Source organism: Pteronotus mesoamericanus, unplaced genomic scaffold (assembly GCF_021234165.1).
Source record: "Pteronotus mesoamericanus isolate MK-2021 breed Mesoamerican mustached bat unplaced genomic scaffold, CSHL_Meso_final contig_180, whole genome shotgun sequence".
Lineage (NCBI taxonomy): Eukaryota > Metazoa > Chordata > Mammalia > Chiroptera > Mormoopidae > Pteronotus > Pteronotus mesoamericanus.
Genome location: NW_026555076.1, coordinates 388274 through 408713, shown reverse-complemented (window position 1 = coordinate 408713; position 20440 = coordinate 388274). Strand labels below are relative to the sequence as shown.

At 38.2% G+C, this 20440-nt stretch overlaps 1 protein-coding gene across 8 annotated transcripts in view; it reads right to left on the bottom strand.

The window, feature by feature from the left end:
• EXOC1 (exocyst complex component 1) overlaps positions 1-7444 on the bottom strand; it is a 48399-nt gene extending 40955 nt beyond the window's left edge. For 7 of the 8 annotated variants that reach the window (XM_054566756.1, XM_054566759.1, XM_054566760.1 and 4 more), the window contains exons 1-3: positions 7279-7444; positions 4717-4850; positions 2208-2338 (exon numbers count right to left, since the gene is read on the bottom strand). In XM_054566756.1, the coding sequence (XP_054422731.1) occupies positions 2208-2338; positions 4717-4840 (255 nt within the window). In that variant the 5' untranslated portion in view covers positions 4841-4850; positions 7279-7444. Of the gene's footprint in view, positions 1-2207; positions 2339-4716; positions 4851-6712; positions 6818-7278 lie in introns of all 8 variants that reach the window. The other variant, XM_054566757.1, reaches the window with a different exon arrangement.
• Between the last annotated feature and the right edge of the window lie 12996 nt (positions 7445-20440).

Sequence of the window (20440 nt, the reverse complement as noted above, 5' to 3'; positions counted from 1 at the left end):
CAATAATTCCATGTCAGCCTAATTCTCCCTTGAACGTAGAACTACTTGCCTACTATACAAAAAATGAAACATATGGACATACCTTTTCTTCACATCCAAAGAATTAAAAAATATGCTCAAATGTTCTTAATATTCTACATAAGGCTAATGATATATTTAATTAAAGTGCTCTTTAAAGGGGAACAATATGTAAATAAAGACCTTAAAGGCAAGGGAAGTTATATCAGACTTTTTCTGTGAAGGCCTGGGATAAATTAGGGATCAGGACTTGACCTGTGCATGGTACAATCATATATATTACAGTAGCACAGAAAATTTATAGCTCAATAAACAGCATTGAGCATCAAAAGATTAAAAACCTACCATTTACAGTGGAAAGGTAGTTGCCTTATTACTTACAAAAAAATCTAAGGGTATTGGCAACTAATATGAAACTTGATGGGAAATGGTCCCTTCCCTGGGAATATTTCCCACAATGCCATAAAACAAGCTGAGTGCTCCAGTGGCAACACTCACATAAATCAATGTGTGATACTAAATGGCTAATGTTAGGCGGTGTATAAAAATTTCATGTTTTATATCCATATATAGCATACACACATCAGGGTGCCTACATAAAATGAAAAAAGAAATCCATTAAGCAAGTCAGCAATGAGGCATCATCTGTGAGAAAGCATTCAAATAAGCATTCAGCCAAGTTAGCGAATTATGCAACTCAATGGGGTTATGAAGTGCAAAACTATTGAAGGAAAAAGGCTTTAAATAAAGGTGTGTTTCTAAAAAGCCCTTAAAGTATTTTGTCTTGAACAAAAACCTACCAAAAAAGTCTCTACTCTTGATCCTTCCCCATGGTAAAAGATATTATTTGTTAAATAATTTCTTAAAGATTTTTTTAAATCCCATTTTAATTCTTTCCAAATACACCACCTGCATACACTCGAAGCACCCACCAAACACTGTATCCACATTTTTCTAAATATTGGGTGTTCCTTAAGGATAAAAGCAAAGGCCTAGTTTGCCTAAAATACTTAAAGAAAAGGTATTCTCTATATCTGAAAGAAATTAAATTCTACAGATATATAGGGCTCTCCTAAAGTTGTTTTTGCTTCATTTAAAAATTATTTTGCACCTGACTCAACCATCTGCCATTTTGTGCAGCTTTTAGTTCTTCACAGGTTTGTACCAAGGTAAGAGTAAAACCAGAATTTTATGTTATCAGATTGCTCTACAAAGGTAGCTTGTACTTCTTTGTGCCTTCTTAATAAATTTACAAGACTTGAAATCACGGGGCACCTATAATGACATTAATGTAAGCCTTGCTATTAGCTGCAGCGTCAGTACTGGTGGACGTGGTTCCAAGTACTCCCTGGAGCTCTGCAGGTGCCTTACGGCTGTGGGGGAAGATGAGGGATGAGCCGAGAGAGGATGAGGAGGCGGAAGCACCTAATTTAAACAGAGGAGCTCTACTTGATTTCTTTGAAAAAGGTATAGCTGTGAAAAGCCTTGAAAAGCCCTGAATTGTCAGGAATAAAGGTGGTCCTTTAACTTGATTACGGTTTTATTCAACTTTCTTGGAGTTGAAGGCTGAAATGAAAGATGTAAGATTTATATTCTTATGGCTTATTCTTTAAATTCATTAAAATAAAGCATGTAACTCACTATTATTTCCTTTACCTGAGCCACAAACATCAGATCATGGCCTCAAAAAACCAGCTTGGCTGCTTCAGCTGGTGAGTTGGTATTATTCGTGAAGACTAAGAAAGACTCGCTTTGTTTATATTATATGTGATGTTAAACTAGGTTCTACTGGAACAGTGATTTTTTTTTAAAAACTACTCAAACAACATACCACTTTAAAATATGCATTAATTTATGGATATTATACTAAGTACACCTGGCAAATACAGAAATGTATAGAGTCAAGGTTATTTTGCTCTAGTTTATGTAGCTTGTGCACAAACATAACTATAGCTCAAAAAAGCAAAAATAATAAAAAAAACATACATATGTACTTATTTTCAGTAGCCTAGGAGTCAGGAGGGGGAGAACAGAAGGTCGAATGATACAGTGTAGACAAATTCTTGGTTAGTTGATGGACCAGAGGGTCATAAACAAAAAACAAGATTAGATCACTTTAAAAGACAATGTTATGCTTAAAATGAAAGACATTTTTTGAACAAAGGTCAAAAAAACTTAAATAAACATACTTTAATAGCATCTTTGGCATCTACCACAGCAAGGTCTCGAAGGGCCCAAGCAATCTGCCTTTTGTAGAAATCTCCTTTATCAGATTTCTTGACTTTGACCACCTTTACCTGCACAGGGCGTTCTGTTGTCACTGTTGAATAAAACACACTTTCATTAGAAATACTATTCACTCACTCATTTTCATTCATTCATTTACTTATTGCAAATAGAGCTGTCAGGTGCCTGTACACAATTCTAAAAAAGGAGTAATATTTCATAACAAGGCTATAAGTGAGGAATGCTCAGAATACTAATGAAAGATTTAAATCATACTAGAGGGTGAGAGGCAGATTCCTTGAGAGGTAAAACTCTTAAAACTCAATAATAAGTAAAAAAATCTAATTAAAAAATGGGCCACAGACCTTAACAGACACCTCACCAAAGAGGAGACACAAAACACAAAGAAGTATATGAAATGATGCTTCACAAATTAAAATAACAATAAGAGAACACTACATACCTATTAGTGTGGTCAAAATCTTAAACACTGACAACACCAAATGCTGACGAGGACGTGAAGTAACAGGAATTCTCATACACTGCTGGTAAGAGCGCAAATGGTACAGCCACTTTGGAAAATAGTTTCTAGGTGTCTTACAAAACTGAACATACTCCTACCATACAAACCAGCCATTGTGCTCCTTTGTATCCACCCAAAGGAGCTGAAAACATATGTCTGCCCCAAAACCTGCACACAGATGTTTATAGCTTCTTTATTCATAATTGCCAAAAGTGGGAAGCAACCAAGATGCTCTTCAGTAGTGAGTGGATAAACTGTGATACATCCAGACAATGGACTGTTATTCAGAACTAAAAAGAAATGAAGTATCAAGCTAGAAAAAGACATAGGGGACCCAAAATTCCAATTACTAGTGAAAGAAACTAATGTGAGAAGGCTACATACTGTGTGATTCTCACTATATGACATTCCAGAAAAGGCCACACTACGGAGACAGTAAAAAGACCAGTGATTACCAGGGATGAGAGAAGAGCAGGCAGAATGCACAGAGGACTTCTAGGGCAGCAAAAATACTCTGTATGATCACTTTAATGATAGATATATATCATTATACATTATCCAAAACCATAGAAAGTATGACGCCAAGAGTGAACCCTATGGACTGTGGGTGACTGTGATGTGTCAATGTAGGTTAATTCTTGGAAAAAAATGCACCACTGTTGTGAGAGGTATTAATAAAGGGAGAGGCTATGTATGTGTGGGGGCAAGGGTGGGGAATTTGGGAAATCTCTACCTCCCTCTCAATTCTGTTGTAAACTTAAAGGTACTCTAAAAAATAAAGTCTTAAAAAATGTATTAATGCTGATTTATTATTAAGATAGTATCAAAAAATCTAGGAATAAAGAAATACTGACATATAAATGCAACACATGCACAAAGCTTTTAAAACCATCAACCTTACTGAAAGACATGAAGGAAGACCTAGATAAATGGAGAACTGCACCATGTTCATGGACAACACTCAGTTTAAAACAGCAAGTTCTCTCCAAATGAACTATAGATTCAAAACAATTCCAATCAAAATCCCAACAAAATCTGGAACTTGATAATTTGATTCTAAATCTTAGGTGAAATAATAAAGTATCAAAACAAAACAAAATAAAAACCAGATATAAGAAAGAACCCAGAAACAGATAACGCTCACACACATCACTACAAACATGGACATAGGTAAATTAAAGACTAAAATGTGAAAGGTAAAGTTATAAAACTTTCAGAAGGTAATATAGGTGAATACTTTTATTGTCCAGGATAGGAAAGGATATCCTAAGTAAAACACAAAAAGGGGAAACCATAAAAAAATAAGACTGATTATTTGACAGGGCAGGAGAAAGCAATAGGGAAAAAAAGCAGGACAACTGTAACTGAACAACAATAAAAAATAAATGAATAAATAAATTAAAATATGATCACGGCACTTAAAAATTAATAGTAAATTTCATTAAAAGACATCATAAAAATTGAAAGCACAATCCACAAACTGAGATACATATAAACAACAACGGATTAGTATCTGGATTATGTAAAGAATTTTTAAAAATCAGTAAAAGGACAATAGAAAAATGAGCAAAAGGCCTTAACAAGCAAATTTCTTAGGCAAGGAAACTAAATGGCAATTTGTGAAACAAGGCTCAATCTCATTACTAAGGAAATGCAATTTAAAACCACAGCAAAACGCTATTCACACCCAGATTGAGAACTGAAAATATAGGTTGAAAATATTAACAGTACGTTAAAACCCAAATATTATACCTTTTACATATATGTGTGTGTGACAGAAATTCTTTTGTGTCTATTCAATATTTAACCTAAAACAATTTAAAAAATGAGTTTGCTGGTCCAACAGTTTTTCCAATTTTAGATATAATGGAAGTATTTAAAATAAGGAGTAAAAGTCCCCTAAGAATAAAAGAATGCCAAATAGGAACTTTTTTTTACTAAATACCCACCTGTTGCACATAAAAAACAGTTCTTTTTCTTTTTTCCTGCTTTGCAGACATTGACAATACTCAGCAGGCGTTCATCATTTGGTGTAAAAATGTCTCTTTGTAACGCATGTTTGATTGCTGTCATCTTCACTCAGCTGAAAAAATTCGGAGTATAGATATTAAGCTCATTCTCAAAATCATTCTCTCTTACATGTTTCTGTTTATGATTAAAAATTATCTTATTTATGGCTAATAAGCCCAGGAAAAATGGTTTCATACATTAATACACTTATATCATAATATAAAAGGCTGTACACTTGGAAAAGAAATTAGAGAGCTGGTGTCATCAAACTCTAAAATCTTTGAAGGTGCTCACCAAATATTATAATATAAAAAAAAAGATTTAAGAAATTAAAAACCCATGCTCAATCTTTAAATATACCTTATCTACATAAAGAACTTTTACCACTCAATTACAACTCAATAATAAAAGAACAACTAACCCAATTACATACTGTGTTAAAAGCTCTACTCCATCCTATTCCCAAACCACACTGGATACTGGCCAGTTTACTTTTCTAGTCTGCATTTTCTTAACACAATTTCCTTTTTCTGGAATTCTTTTCTCCCTGGGAAAATCCAACTCATCTCTCAAAATCTGTGAAGTGTTCACACACATAGAATAATCCCTTTCTACTTCTCTAATATTTCTTCTCTACTCTGCTAACACAGCACTTAAAAACCTATTTTCTAGCTCATTGTTTGTGCCCCATGGAAAAGTAGCTTCTGATAGACAAGGACAGTATCTTACTCAACTTTGTATTCCTGGAACTCGGAGAGGACATAGTAGGCATCTAATAAATTAACCAAAGTGATAGCACCAAATAACATGACCACTGCAGCTTCCCTAACCTTAGTTCCTCCTTTCCAACTCTGACATTTGTAAACAAATGTCCAGGTTCAAAATCTGTCATATTTGACCCTTCTCCTCCATTGTCAACATGAAATCTGCTACCAATTCTGTTGACTTCCCCTTATCTACACAAAATTTATCCTTCCACGTTGTTCCGTCAACACACTGAACCAGCTTCACATCAGCTATATTTAACAGTACGTTTATCTCTTCGCAAGCTTGCACCCCCCAAACCCTCAACGAACAAGCAATATTAAAACACAGCTTTCATTACAACATGCCCTTGTTCAACGTTTTACTAATGTTCCCAAATGCAAACCTTCCACTCCAAGCCCTGTTGTTCATTCTGGTCTTTAAATCTTTGCTTCAGTGCTTTTCCATGCAAGGAATATCATTTATCCAAAACCTAATTATACTTCATGGTTTACATAAAGTTAATTCAATAAAGATATTAATCCAAATTGATCTCTCAATTGCTATAGCACTTACTGTATTTACTAACCAATCAAGCACTTGCTGCAAATTGTTTTATGAGATTGTAAGCTTGTGGCTCCCAGGCGCGCTCTTGGAAGACAGAGACAAAGAGAAGGGGGAGGGAGGGAGAAAGACACACTTTGGCATAGTTTTCTGTTCTTTCTTAGTAAGTATTCAACAAGTATCTTTCTAGGTATCCTGAACTGAAGAGTAAAAGCAGGTCAGATGAATGACTCTTAGTGACCAACGCTTACATCACAGTCCCTCTTTGATTAAAAGCAACAACTGAGTATATGGTAAGTGGTAAAAAGAAAGGACTGGCCATACCTAATAAAGGAGTTAGACATAATGAAAGACACTATGTGACACTCATTCATTTAGCAAATGCCGCTGTCTACTAGATGCGAGGCCCTGTTGTGGGTTACAGCGGTGACTAGGGCAGACGCGTTCACGGAGATCACCAGTGGCTCCAGGGCATTTACATTCTAAGGGTTAAGTGATCAGTCTTTACAAGGCACACCTTTCTGTTAAAACTGTGTATAACACACCACTAGAGATCCTCTAAAACTATTTTCCAGATTTAAGAATCCTTGTCTGACCGCGTTGCAGAGGTAATCAGACACTGCTTACTCTGTGCTGGTTGTTTCCTTAAATTCAGCCGGACCATTACACTTGAGTGACAACTTGCCAATGTGAGTGTCCTTGTGGGTTGTGCCCCATGTGCCATCGAGACATCTAAATGCGCGGAGCAATGCAATCCAGAGGAGAAAGCGGTGCACGGACACAAGAAAATATACTTAAGAGATTTAGGAAACAAATGTGTATTTGGACAAAAAGGGGAAGGCACTATCACGCCCTCCGGTCCTGGTCCACGCCCAAAGGTAAACGATCAGGGTCGTTCGCCCAAATGAAATATGGTTGCCATAGGCAGATCCGTAAAGGGATGTGTGAGAATTACTCCCTCTCCCAGACCCCAGAGCGGCAAGGAGATGGGGGAAGCTCCGAGCGGACTCCGTGCCTTACTCAGGGGCGGGGAAAGGAAGCGGGAGGCCTGACAGTGGAGCGAGGGGTGCCGGACGCCGGGCGCTAAGCCAGCAGAAGGCTAAGAAGCCGCCTCAGACCCCGGCGCTCGCCTGTCCGTTTGACTGTCCGCCGCCGCCGCCGAGACTACTGGGCAGCCACCGCCCAGGGCTTACCGCAAGGCCGGACCGAGCCTGGACCGAGCCCGGCTGTGCCGAGGCGGGTCCTCCAAAACCGAGACGCGATGTGGCGGGAGAGCCACCACAATTAAGGCGCACCCATCAATTGAGCAGCGAACGGGAAGCGGCGGTGCAGCCACCGCTTCCCATATCCGGGCACGTGACAGGCCTCCAAGCCAGAAGTCGACCCGGTAGAGAAAGACGAGGCAGCGCTGGGTGTGGAGAGGCGGGGCGAGGCCTCCCCGGAGGGGCGTGTCAAGGACTGGCCGTGGCGAGACGTCAGAGACTGAGAAACTGACCTTGGAGCTGCGGATTTAGTGCTGCATATTTCTTTCTCTAGGGGAGTTATTCATTCAGATATGGTAAGCAGTTTAAGAAGAGATCCGATTACGTACGTGTTAACGAAATGACGCTTATGCACAATTAAGCTTGAGAAGCACAGATGATACCAGTGTTGCTGGTTGCACAGCATATGATGCTTTCACTCTATATTCCTGGCAGCTGTTTTATGCCAGCCACTTGGATGGACGTGCAGAGGTGATTCAGGCAGGAGTCCTACCGTGAAGAAGTTCACAGACGGTAGGGCTAAACAAGATGCCCACACAAAGACATATAAAAATAAAACACAGTAAGTGACCAAAATGAGGTACAGGACCGATAAGTGAAAGGAGCGACTTCTTTGCTCCTGCACAAAGCAGTCCTTTGCAAGGGTCCTGCAGGGATCCGTTCAGGACACACCGCGCCACCTCTATGCCAAGCACCGTGTTAAGTGCTGGAGCTACAAAGACGGAGATTCCACTCAGAAGAGGGCACACTCTCACTGGGGAGACAGAACTAAATAGGTGGATAAATTACAATCTAGTGAAGTAAACCCAACGACAGAGGTAAAAAAAAGAGACTAAATTCCATGGGAATGCAAAAGAGGTATAAGTATCGATAGCTCGATGTCAGGGATGGATTCACTGAGATAGAGGCAAATGAGCTGTTTATAAAATGTCTTTCGGTGTTTATCTAAACGTATGATTTGTGGGAAAAATCAGCAGAAACAGGGACATGTTTGCTACTGTTATCAATGTGCTTTAGTCGGTGCTACTTGGAACACTTGTTAATTTTATTGAATAACTTCCCTTTTAAGAGCAGCATCTGTATTTAATCTTATTTTTACAAAAACCCCTTAGGTCCATCCTGCTTGGTTTCAAAACACTGCGGGGACTCTTTATGTCACAATCACATGTGCTATTTTCTCCCTCCCCCTTTTTTCCTTAACTTTTATGTTTACATCTCTCCTCAAAGCTGGGATGTGAGTCGACCCGGTAGAGAAAGACGAGGCAGCGCTGGGTCGAGGCAGAAGCCTGGACTACTTCCCTGGACTCCAAATTTGTGTATCTGCCACCTCTCCAGCATTTCCATTTGGATGTCTGTTAAGCATCTCAAACTTATGTGTCTAAAAATTAAATTCTCCCCTTTCCCCTCCCCTCTTGGATTCCCCTAAAAGTATAGGTTGAAACAAAGCTTATGTGCAGTAGCTTATTTGGGGAAACACATTCCAATGGTGGCTCTTCAGTCTCACGTAATAAATGCATTCTACCATTCCCGCCTCCCTGAATCTTTTGATTTCTTTGTCGATGTTCATTCAGAAATGTTCCAACCTCTCATTTAGCACAAGCCATCATCATGTCCAAGCTTTAAGGAGATACCAAGGCTGTGTATTGGGACTGACTCTAGATGTTCCAGCCAAAACATTAAATCTGAAATCACAGGTAAACGGCCCCATGTCATAAGTTCCCCCCTTTCCAGCCTCATAACCTGATTCCTTGTTTTATGCACTCTCCTAAATATGTACTCCCGTTCATAATCCCCTGGGTCCTGTTGGTACATGTTAGCCAGTTCTGTAATTCCTTTAAGTTAGTCTCATTCAGCTCTCAACTGGGGGTGATTCTGGCCCTCAGAGGACATGTGGTAATTTTTCATTCTCATTACTGGGAGGGTTTTATTATACAAGCGTGTGGGTAGATGACAGGAATGCTGCTAAACAAACTGTAATACACAGGACAACCCTCCACAACAAAGAATGATATAACCCAAAATATCATTAGTGCTGAGATTGAGGAACCCTGGTCTAGTTCTTTCTAGAGCAGGGATTGCAATCCCCCACATGGGCTGTGCTGAGATGGATATTAAATAAGGAAAATAAGGTCATACAAAGAGACACTTGCCTCAGATATATTCTTCGTGGTATTTCCAGACAAAGGAGACTGTTCGCACAGAGGGTGACTAAAACCTACAGTTTTAAGATTATAAGGAATGTCCACACAAACATCCACATTCTAGATCTCAAGGTCCTATCGTTTTCCTAGTAGGGCCTGGCTTTGACAGTGAGTGATGTTTCAAGATTGTGCACTCATATTCCTTTGCAGCTTTGCCACCCTTACTATTATATATTGGGGCTGATTTTTAGCACAGTCTTCTCAGTGACTACAGTGCTTCAGGACTATATTGCCCAAGAAGTGAGCTTTCACGGTGTGCCATGATTTCATTGTTGGCTGAGGGAGACTGTCATTTTCTTTTGTTACGAGATCCAAAGCAGTTAACAGAAGTCAGCCTACCTTATAATTATCATTGCTACCATAATTCTCAATATAATCCAATGAATCATCTTTTGTCTGTACCTCATTCCAATCTGCTACAATTGAGTAATGGTGATGCTACTGTATGTCAGGGATAATCACCACTTGCAATTTACCACCAAACACTTAGAACCAGCAAGGACTCCTTATTGTCTTGTGATCAGTTTGTAGGTTCAGCTTTCAAAATTCTGTACTGAGGGTTTGCTCTCTAGAGCTAGGTTTGGTGCCCAGGTTTCCCTTGAAGGCAGAGTTCAAGATAAAGGTAGTTCATCTGAGAATTTGAGTTCATGGGATGGAATAAGGGACTCAGGGGAAATGAAATAGAGGAGAAGGGAAAGCCAATACAAGGATGCATCGTTCAGTTGACCCATGCCATATGTAATTGCTTGACTGACGCTTTGGTACATTTTGAGGAACCTTATAGCATGTATTTCACAATTCTGTACGGGAGTGAAGAAGAAGGAAGAGAAGAGCATTTATCCATCAGCTCTTGTCTACCATTGGTCAATGTTTCACCACATGCTTCTAGTTGCACATGTACGTGGAGGGCTGGTTTCTGCAGGTATCCCATGTGTAGGCAGGGGGTGAGAGAGGCAAGGTGCTGTTATATTGCTCTTGAGAGGAACTAGTTGATGCCTGCACAGAGTTGATCACAACACCTAGAATAAGAGAGGAGGCTGGAAGGGTAACAGGATACAGAAAAGATTTCTGAACACTCCTTCTCTCTGAGTTCTCTCTATGTGAGTTGATGGTATCTCTTTTTTTTTAGCTGCTCAGGGTCAGTCTTTGACTCCTCTCTTTCTCTTACATTCTACCTCTAATCTTCCCAGAAATATTATTGGTTCCGTCTTCAAAGTATGTTCAGGATCTGACCACTTCTCACCATGTCCATTGCTACTCTTTCTTTGATTATTGCCAATATCATGTTTCTCCTCAATTACTGCAGTCCAAATGGTCTCTCATAGGCTCCTATAAGTCTGTTTTGCTACCCTACCTACAGTCTATTCTTAACATAGCTGCCAGAGGGATGCTTTCTAAAACACAGGTCCAATCTTGTTATACTTTATTCTAAGTCATCCAATAGTTTCAGAGCAAAAATCAGTGTTGTTACAATGACCCACAAGACCTTATACAATCAACCCCTTTCCCCACCCATCAGGGCTTCATCTTCTACTACCCCCCTTGATCACTCTACTCTAGTTCCTTAGACCTTATATGTTGTTCCTTGAAAAGTCTAGGCAAACTAGGTCTTTGCATTTGCTTTTTCCTCTTCTTGGAATTATTTTTTATTAAATATTTGTGTGGTGCATGACTGCATCCCTTTAAGTCTTTGCTCAAGTGTCATTTTAATGAGGTCTTCCATGGTAGCTGTATTTAAAATAGTACGCCAAAGTAGCATTATTTATCTTCCTATTTTGCTTTGTTTTTCTTCATGGTTCTTATTATATCCTGACATACTATAATATTGCATCCTGATATGTGTTTATTTGTTGGATTATTTATTTACTCTTTCCCTTTTTCTAGAATGAAGCTTTGTGAAGCTTTGTGGGAGATATATTCCCTGTTCCTAGAAATCACGCCAAAACACTTATATGTTCTATATACTATTCTAAGTACGTTTCATATATTGACTATTTATTTCTCACAGCACAACAACATTATAAGGCAGGAATTTTTATTCCTCATTTTAAAGGCTAGAAAACAGAAGCACAAATTAATTATTTCACCCAAGGACACATAGTGGAACATAGTGGCACATAGTAGCGTTTCAAGGAATATCTTTTTGTTACCACAGTCAGCACAGTCATTTGCATAAATTAGACTTGGAAAGCAACATAAAATTGTGGGAAGTACATGGTCACTGGGGTCATGCAGACCTGGGTTCAAATCTGGTCTTTACTGGTTCAATGACCACAGGACAAATTACTTAACTCTTCTGAGCCACTGTAAATTCAAAATAATAATCCCTATCTTTTGGGACCTCACGCAGTTTGTCATTCCTTGTAAAGCACTTGGCCATTGCTTAGCACATAGCAAACATTCAATAAATGGTAGCAATTGTTACACGCAAGTTAGTTTAGAAGATTAAATTGGGTAGACTTAGGTTCTTAAACAATGTACAATAGTCACTCAGGCCCCGAGGTCCTGCTACCCTTTCATAGACAGAAGGCTGCATATATTAATATATATCATATGTAAAACTAGCCTGAAATCATTTTTGGCTAGCCTGCAATAATGTTTTCTTTGTTAATAGGCTCCAAGAGAAAAGCCTCATCCAAATGGCCAACGGTAGTGAATATTGATGATTTAACAATATTGGCAGGATCAGTGAAGTTAATTGTTTCCTCAGAGAAATCACTCAATACTGTGCACCGATAAAGCAGAAGTGTGAAGCTTGGGGAGGCCTCATGATCCCAGAGCACTCAGCGTATCCTGCACTCATTTCATACACTTTGGAGGATGAAGAGGAGTCCCTTTTCCTTAGCTTGAAAGCCTTGAGGAAGGAAGGGCAGAGGTGGTCTAGCCTCTAGGACTCTGCCTGATGAAGCACCGAGGGGAGGCTGGGGCACCTGGCTTTGTCAACTTTGTTTGGTGAGAAGCTCCGCAGATCTCACAGGAGAGGGCTTTCAGATAACCCCCCTTACCGTGGTCCAAACTGTCCCTGAATTTAAGTTTGATTGATTTTAATTTGAGCATGAAGCAAGGGGTTTTTATAAGTTTGAGAAACTTACATGGATTTCATGATTTTATTTTTTCCTTATTCTTAATTGGGGGGGGGGCTTTTATTACATCAGTTACTTTGATTTTTCTCTTTTCTGCTTCTTTGCATTGTTTTTTTGTAATTCAGTTATACGCATTCCTATCTAAAGAGTGAACAATTTTTCAGACGTGTCAGACCATTAGTATCAACACAAAGAAGAGTGAGTACTTATTTGGGGGCAGTGAGTGCCACAGTGTTCCACTTTCCAGAATCTTACTTTAAAACTGGCTTTAACAGTGACAAGATGAGAGAAGAGCTTCTACTGTTACACACATAAAGCAATTGTTTAAGCTTTATCAGAAACAGGTGTTAAATATCTATTTAATATTTTCCATTTATTTTCAGCTTTATAGAAGGAAGTTAGGGAGCCACTAAATGAGGATGGTAATTACCTGTGTCACTATTAACCAAATAAGTATTAAAAAATAAATATTAACTAAGTAATAGATGCACACACTATATAGAGAAGTAATACAATAAGATGTACAGACACAAGGAAGGCCAAGGTTGACTTGCAAAATCACATTGCATCTCACAGCGTTTTCTATGTGTAGATACACATTGTCAGGTGATATTACAATAACAGGTACAGTGCTAAGCTCCTTATTAACATTTGGAGAGATTTTCTCATAAGTGCAGATCATCTCTCACCTAATTCTGAATCTCTTCTGGGAATTGCCCACCGTTGACAAAAGTCTACATATGTTGGCTTGAATTAGAGGTTCATGATTCTCAGCATGACTTTGTTAACACACTGGGGTCAAGCGCTGGCCATAGGATTTTCTGCTCTCTGCCCTTGGGGAATTTAGAAGCAATGCCACTGGCAAGCCTAGACCCACACCCTAGAGCTGTAAACAAATGACTCCACAGGCTAGACCATATTCATTTTTGCTGAAAATCAGATCGAATGGTAAATACTCTGCTTTAAACTTGTATTTTTCCTTTATCCCAAAGAGTCATAACATTTTCACCATTTGTATGAATAAAATTCAGTGGGAAGATATATTTTCACATATACTAAGTAATGTATTTAAATAACAGCCTGTAAGTAACTTTCTGATTAGTAGCACTTAAACTGTACAAAGATAAAGCTGTTGTTATTGCTATTATTACTTAGTGTCAGGGAGTATAGATGATTAATTTTTGCCATTTTTGAAGGCCTTTCAGGATTAGGGACTTCCTAGGAGAGGAATGGAATGAGTCCCCATAACAGTTGTATATATATAATGTTTGGAACTTCTGCAATAGTTTGTTACTTATCTTTCCACAGAATCTTCAGTCTTTCAGGCAAAATATTTAAAGTCAGTAGTAAGCCAAGCAGAGACAGTGAAACCATGAAATAGAAAAGCACCATTGTTAGGAGAAATTCAGCAGAAGTCGTCTGCAGGGAGTTGTGCAGCCTGGAATGGTTATATTAGAACAATGTATATAAACTTGTTATTAGATCTAGCCATCAATAAAGGTTAGTTTACCTGAACAAATTTCCATAAACATGGTTGAAATAAAAGATTTGTTTCTGAAGTCTATGGATGTCTACACAATTTATTTTTTTCTCTTGACAGTGAAACATAAATGGGACTTGTCAATATATTCATTGGTGGAAAATTACAAGTATTTGCATGAGGCTTAATATTCTTATTGTTCATTTTCAGGACAACTTACAGTTTTTATTTGTCTGGTTATTTGTTTAAAGGTAAGAAAAATTTGAAAGCACAATGGATTGTTCATTTTCTTTAAATTTTCAGTTATTTTTTTAATTTTAAAAAATATATCTATTGATTTTGGAGACAGAGGGAGGGAGAGAGGGGGAGAAAACACTTATGTAAGACAGGAACATCGATTGGTTGCCTCCCATAGATGCCCTGACCAGAGATTCAAACTTCAGTTACTTTTTTCCCCATTTTTTATTATTGCAAAATACACATAACATAAAATTTATCGTCTTAACTGTTTTTAAGTGCGTTTTCAGGGAAATTAAGCCCATTCATATTGTTGTGCGACCATCACAACCATCTATCTCCGTGACTCTTTTCATCTTGCAAAACTGAAACTCCGATCCTATTGAACAATAGCTCCCCATTCCCTCCTCCCCCAGCCCCTGGCAACCACCTTTATGCTCAATGATTCTTTTTTCTTTTAATAGGGGGTTTGGTAAAGAATTCAATGATTAAAATATTACGTATGACAAAAAAGTTTGCCTTTTAAAGAATCCTTACAGTATCTGGGAAATACTTCTGTTAATTCATCATTTCCTGGCTCAGACTTCCTGAAAGGGAAAAACAACTGCTCTCACATCACAAATCAGCTGCTCTCTGAGCTGGTGGAAACAAGGGGCCACTGTGTCCATCAGTTCTGTTTAGCAGGATTTGGCTCCACTTACCCAAGAACTTAAAGTTTCAAGCTTCTCCCACAACCAGCCAGCTTTAAGGATAACAAGTCAATGGACTTGCAAGATCATGTACTTACTTGCTTCTTACTTAAGGATTTTTTTTTTTAAAGTGTATCATTTGCTAATGGGAAGTATGGCGACTATCAATCAAAAAAATACCTTTAAGTTTTAGGTCTCCTTGTTATAAAAAATAAATCTGTTCTTCCAAATAAAGGCTCACTTTTATGTTCATGTTAAAGGCACTGTAGTATGTGTCACGAGGAAACCAACGGTGAACCAGTGTTCCTCATGACATTAAGGACCTTGGAATGAAAACTGATGACCACTGGACCTTATCTACCCAGTGGGCTACTACTTCGTTACCCATGCAATGCCTTCCTATGAATTTCAATGAAACATACCTTTTTATTTATTTTTTTTTACTTCAGAAATAAAATAAAAATTTAGGTAGTATACTATTGCACAACCTGAATTACTCCCCCTAATGGAGATTTCCAGAACCCAAACCTGCTGAATGCATTCCTTGCTACCAGCCATCCTCACAACCCCTGTCTAGGTGAGAAGACAAAGTCAGGATGGCTCAGGATTCTGAGAGTGGCAGGTGAGCAAGAGAACCAACAAGAGTTTGTTAGATTGAGTTACTAGTCTCTATTCCTTCTCTATATTCTTATTATACATTCACATTCTTGACATGCCTTCATGGTGCATAGAGTGTACTTCTCTGGCCTTTGACCTTGAACTTAGCCTAGTGACTTGCTCTGACCAATGGGTTGCTAGTGGACATGATATGAGCAGAAGTTTGGTATGTGTTTTCACAATTGGACTTGTCCGTTGTGTTCCTGTTTTTGATCATAAGAAGAAAATGTTCTGGATAACCGTTGGTCCAAGGAGGAAGAGATGTGAAGCAAACCTGAACTCACTCTGAAGCTTGGAGCCCAGCCCAGCCAGTCTCAGCCTAGTTCAACCATATTCTAGTCAACCTAAAGACGTGTGAGCAAGGGATAAATACTTGTTTTGTAAACCACTAAGACTTGAAGTTGTTTGTTATATGACATTATTGTGAGAATAGCCAGGTGATATAAAGACATGCTCAGAATGGAGTTACGAGGGGCCGTGGGCAACTGCTAGAGTGAGAATGTTCACAGCTCTGCTCCATGAGTGCAGATGAGGGTTAGGTTATGACGGAAGGAACTGTCCCCCACTATTCCAGAAATCAGCTGGGCAGCCTGAAATTAGAGATTTCATCTGTAAATTGTTATCTAAATTTATTTATGTCTATAAAGAAATTATTCTCCACCCTGGCCGGTGTGGGTCAGTGGATTGAGCGCTGGCCTTTGAACTGAAAAGTCTCCAGTTGATTGCCAGTCAGGACACATGTCTGGGTTGCGGGCCAGGTCCCCAGTTGAGGGCAGGCAAGAGGCAACCGATCAATGTTTCTCTCACACATTGATGTTGCTCTCCCTCTCTTTCTCTCTCCCTTCCCCTCTCTCTAAAAGTAAATAATAAATAAAATCTTTAAGAAAAAATAAACTACTCTCCTTTAGATGTGGTCCTCTTTTTTTGGCCCACTCCATGCCTGTATGGCTGACTGCCAGTCTTGGCAATTAGGACTTAGGAATGTCAAACTTCTTGCAGTAGTTAAGGTAAGAGAGGAGTAAAAGAAAAAAAAAAAAATATATATATATGTAAAGAGTATAGAGAAATAAAGACATTTGAGGTTGCAGAGGAATTAAACTGAAAAAAGAATAGGGAAGATAAAAACACAGAGAAGGTAAAGGGGAGAGAGAAAAAACATAAAATAAGCAAATGTGGTCTGGTTTTCAATAAGTACCTAAAAAATCAGATTTCCTTTATTAGGATTACATGCCAAGAAAATAAATACACGTATCTTGCATGCCTCCTGGGTATAATTCACAGGTGAATAAGATACCATCTTTAGTCTCTCTATTAAAACATCACTCCAGTATAGGAAGTGGTCACTTTTGTTAACCACAGTCTGAACTTTTTACCCAAGAAGCAAGCACATGAGCTATACAGATAGGTTGTTATTAGTTGGAAAAGGCAGTGCAAGACCAGAAGGTGTATGAGATTTTTTTCTATCATTTGAACTACCCGCTTTTACAAAAAAGGTGCTTTACTTGTACTCAGCTAGAGGGCCTTTTCACTGTCAGCACAGCTATGTAGCCCAGTGACTTGCTTTCAGGGAGTGAGATATCTAACTCATTTGTCCACATTTTGACGTCATATATATATATATGATAGTCTTTTTCATCTTTTAGCTACTTCCTCAACATCAACTCGAGTAGGTATTTTGAAATTTCTATTTTGAAAAATTAGTCTTACAGAGCAATGGCAAAGACAGCACAGAGAGCTCCCCCATCCTCCTTGCCCAGCTTCCCCTGATGTTAACATCTTATATAACCATGTACAATGGTTAAAACTAAAAAATTAACCTTTGTATAATACCACTAATTAAATTATGGATCTTACTCAGGTTTTTCCTGTTATTACACCAATATCCTTTTTCTGTTTCAGGAGCCAATCCAGGCTCCCACACTGAATTTAATTGTTATGCCCCTTAGGTGTCCTCCAACTTGTTCTTCAGTGTTATGGGTTGAAGTGTGCTCCCCAAAATTCATATATTTAAGTTCTAACCCCCATTATTTCAGAATGTGACCTTATTTGTACTTAGGGTTTTTATAGAGATAACCAAGCTAAATGAGGTCAGTAGGATGGGCTCTAATTCAATAGGACTCTGTCCTCATAAAAACAGGAGATTTGGACGCAGATGCGTGCACAGACAGAAGGTGATGTGAAGGTACCAGGAGAAAGCAGTCACCTACAATCCAAGGAGAGATGCCTGGGGCAGATCCTTCCCTCACAGCCCTCACAGAGCCAGTGTTGCTGTATCTTGATCTGGGACTTCTAGGCTCCAAAACTGTGAGACCATCAATTTCTGTTGTTTAAGCCTTTCAGTTTATGGGTACTTGATTGGCATCCCTAACAAATAATACACTCAGTCTTTCTTTACCTTTCATGATACTGACTTTTAAAAAAAATTTTTAGTAACTACATGGATGTTCCACTAATCTGTGATATAATCAGACTACAACTACACCTACTAATTTTAAAAACTAACATATAACCCCAGCGGGTGTGACTCAGTGGATGGAGCGCTGGCCTGAGAACCAAAAGGTTGTCAGTTCAGTTCCCAGTTTAGGGCACATGCCTGGGTTGCAGGCCAGGTCTCCAGCAGGGGACATGCAAGGTGCAACCACACATTGATGTTTCCCTCCCTTTCTTCCTCTCTTCCCCTGTCTAAAATAAATAAATAAAATCTTTTTTTTTTTAAAAAAGAACTAACAGTTATTGAGGGCTCTCTGAGGTCACTCTCTTGGAGCTGCTATTGCCTGTTTCACTGTTAATATGCTCTCAATAGAACTTACTATGTGCCTAGCATTAGTTCTGACTTTTACAGTTTAATTCTCACTATATTCTTTTGAGGTAGGTACAAGATAAATCCTCTTATCAAGAATGGATCTCTAGCCATATAATTGAAAAACATCAATTAATGCAGGAAATCAAACAAAATATACATGTCTTAAAGATTTTTCTTCTTTGTTTCCCTTCCCTTTGCCAGACACAGAAAGCTGATTTCATTTTAACTTATTATTTATTTTATTATTATTTTTCTTTTTATCTTCTTCACCCTCTGTCAACCACCAATCTGTTCTCTGTGTCTATGAGCTTTGTGGTTTGTTTGTTTGTTTGCTTGTTTTTAGAATCCACATATAAGACAGATCATATTTATCTTTCTCTGTCTGACTTATTTCCCTTAGAATAATGCCCTCAAGAGCCAACCATGTTGTTTCAAATGAAAAGATTTCATTCTTTTTCATGGCTGAATAATATTTCATTATATATATAATTGGATTGTTTATTTTTCTACTATTAAGTTACATATATATGAAAAATAGAATATTATATATACTGTAATTTCTCTGTTAATCCATTGATGGACACTTAGATTGTTTCCATGATTTGCCTGTTGTATATAATGCTGCAATGAACATGGGGGTGCATACATCTTTTCAAGTTGTTGTTTTTGTTTTCTTCACTTAAATACCTAGAAGTGGAATTGCTGGATCATATGGTAGTCCCACATTTAATTTTTTGAAGAACCTCCATGTTTTCCATGTTAGCTGCACCAATTTACATTCCCACCACCAGGGCACAAGGGTCCTCTTTTCTCCATAGCCTTGCCAACAATTATTATCTCTTGTCTTTTTGGTAATAGCTACTTTAACAGATATGAGGTAATATCTCATTGTTGTTTTGATTTGCACTTCCCTGATGATTAATGATGTTCAGTATTTTTTCGTGTACCTGTTGGCCACCTGTATGTCTTCTTTGGAAAGATGTCTCTTCAGATCTTCTGCTCATTTTTTAATTGGATTATTTGTCTTTCTGCTATTGAGTTGTACAAATTCTTTATATATTTTGATGTTAGCCCCTTATCAGTTATATGATGTTTTCTCAAATAATAAAAACAAAAAAATGAGAGTAATAGAAAATCACCATTAAAAATATCAAAGTAATAATTGCTGCAGGCAAAATCTTCTAGGTTTTTTTTTAGTTTTGGATTTTATATTCAAGTCTTTAATCCGTTTTAGTTGATTTTTGTGTGTGGTGTAAGACAGAGATCCAGTTCTATTCTTCTGTATGTGGGTACTTAGTTGTACCAGAACCGTTGTAGAAGTAATTATTTTTTCCCATTTGAATAAGATTGGTACCCTTGTAAAAAATCAATTGACCACAGATGATGGGCTTATTTCTGAACTCTCAGTTCTATTCCATTTTTTTTGTATGTTTATCCTTACATCAGTGCAATACTGTTTTGATTGCTGTAGATTTGCAGTAAGTTTTGAAATTGGAGATGTGAGTCCTTCAACTTTGGACTTCTTTTTCAAGATTGTTTGGCTATTCAGGGCCCCTTGGAATTCAAATGAATGTGAGGATTGGCTTTTCCATTTCTGCAAAAAAGAAAAAACATTGGAATTTTGATGGGGCTGCAATGAATCTGTGGAGGGCTTTGTGTTGCGCTGACATCTTGACAATATTGCCTTCCTATTCATGAACATGGGCTGTCTTTTCATATATTTAGGTCTTTTAAGATACTTATTGAGAATACCAATTGAGGGAAATCCATTGGACTCCTTCCAAAGTTACCAAGGAACACATGGGCAAAAGTCCCAAATGTTGAATGATTGCATTAAAACATGTTTTACTGCAATTCACAAAGCATCACTTTATTTTCATATAAATAACAGTCACTGATGAAGGGGAAAAAACAAAATCATGACTCCCAATATTTACTTACAG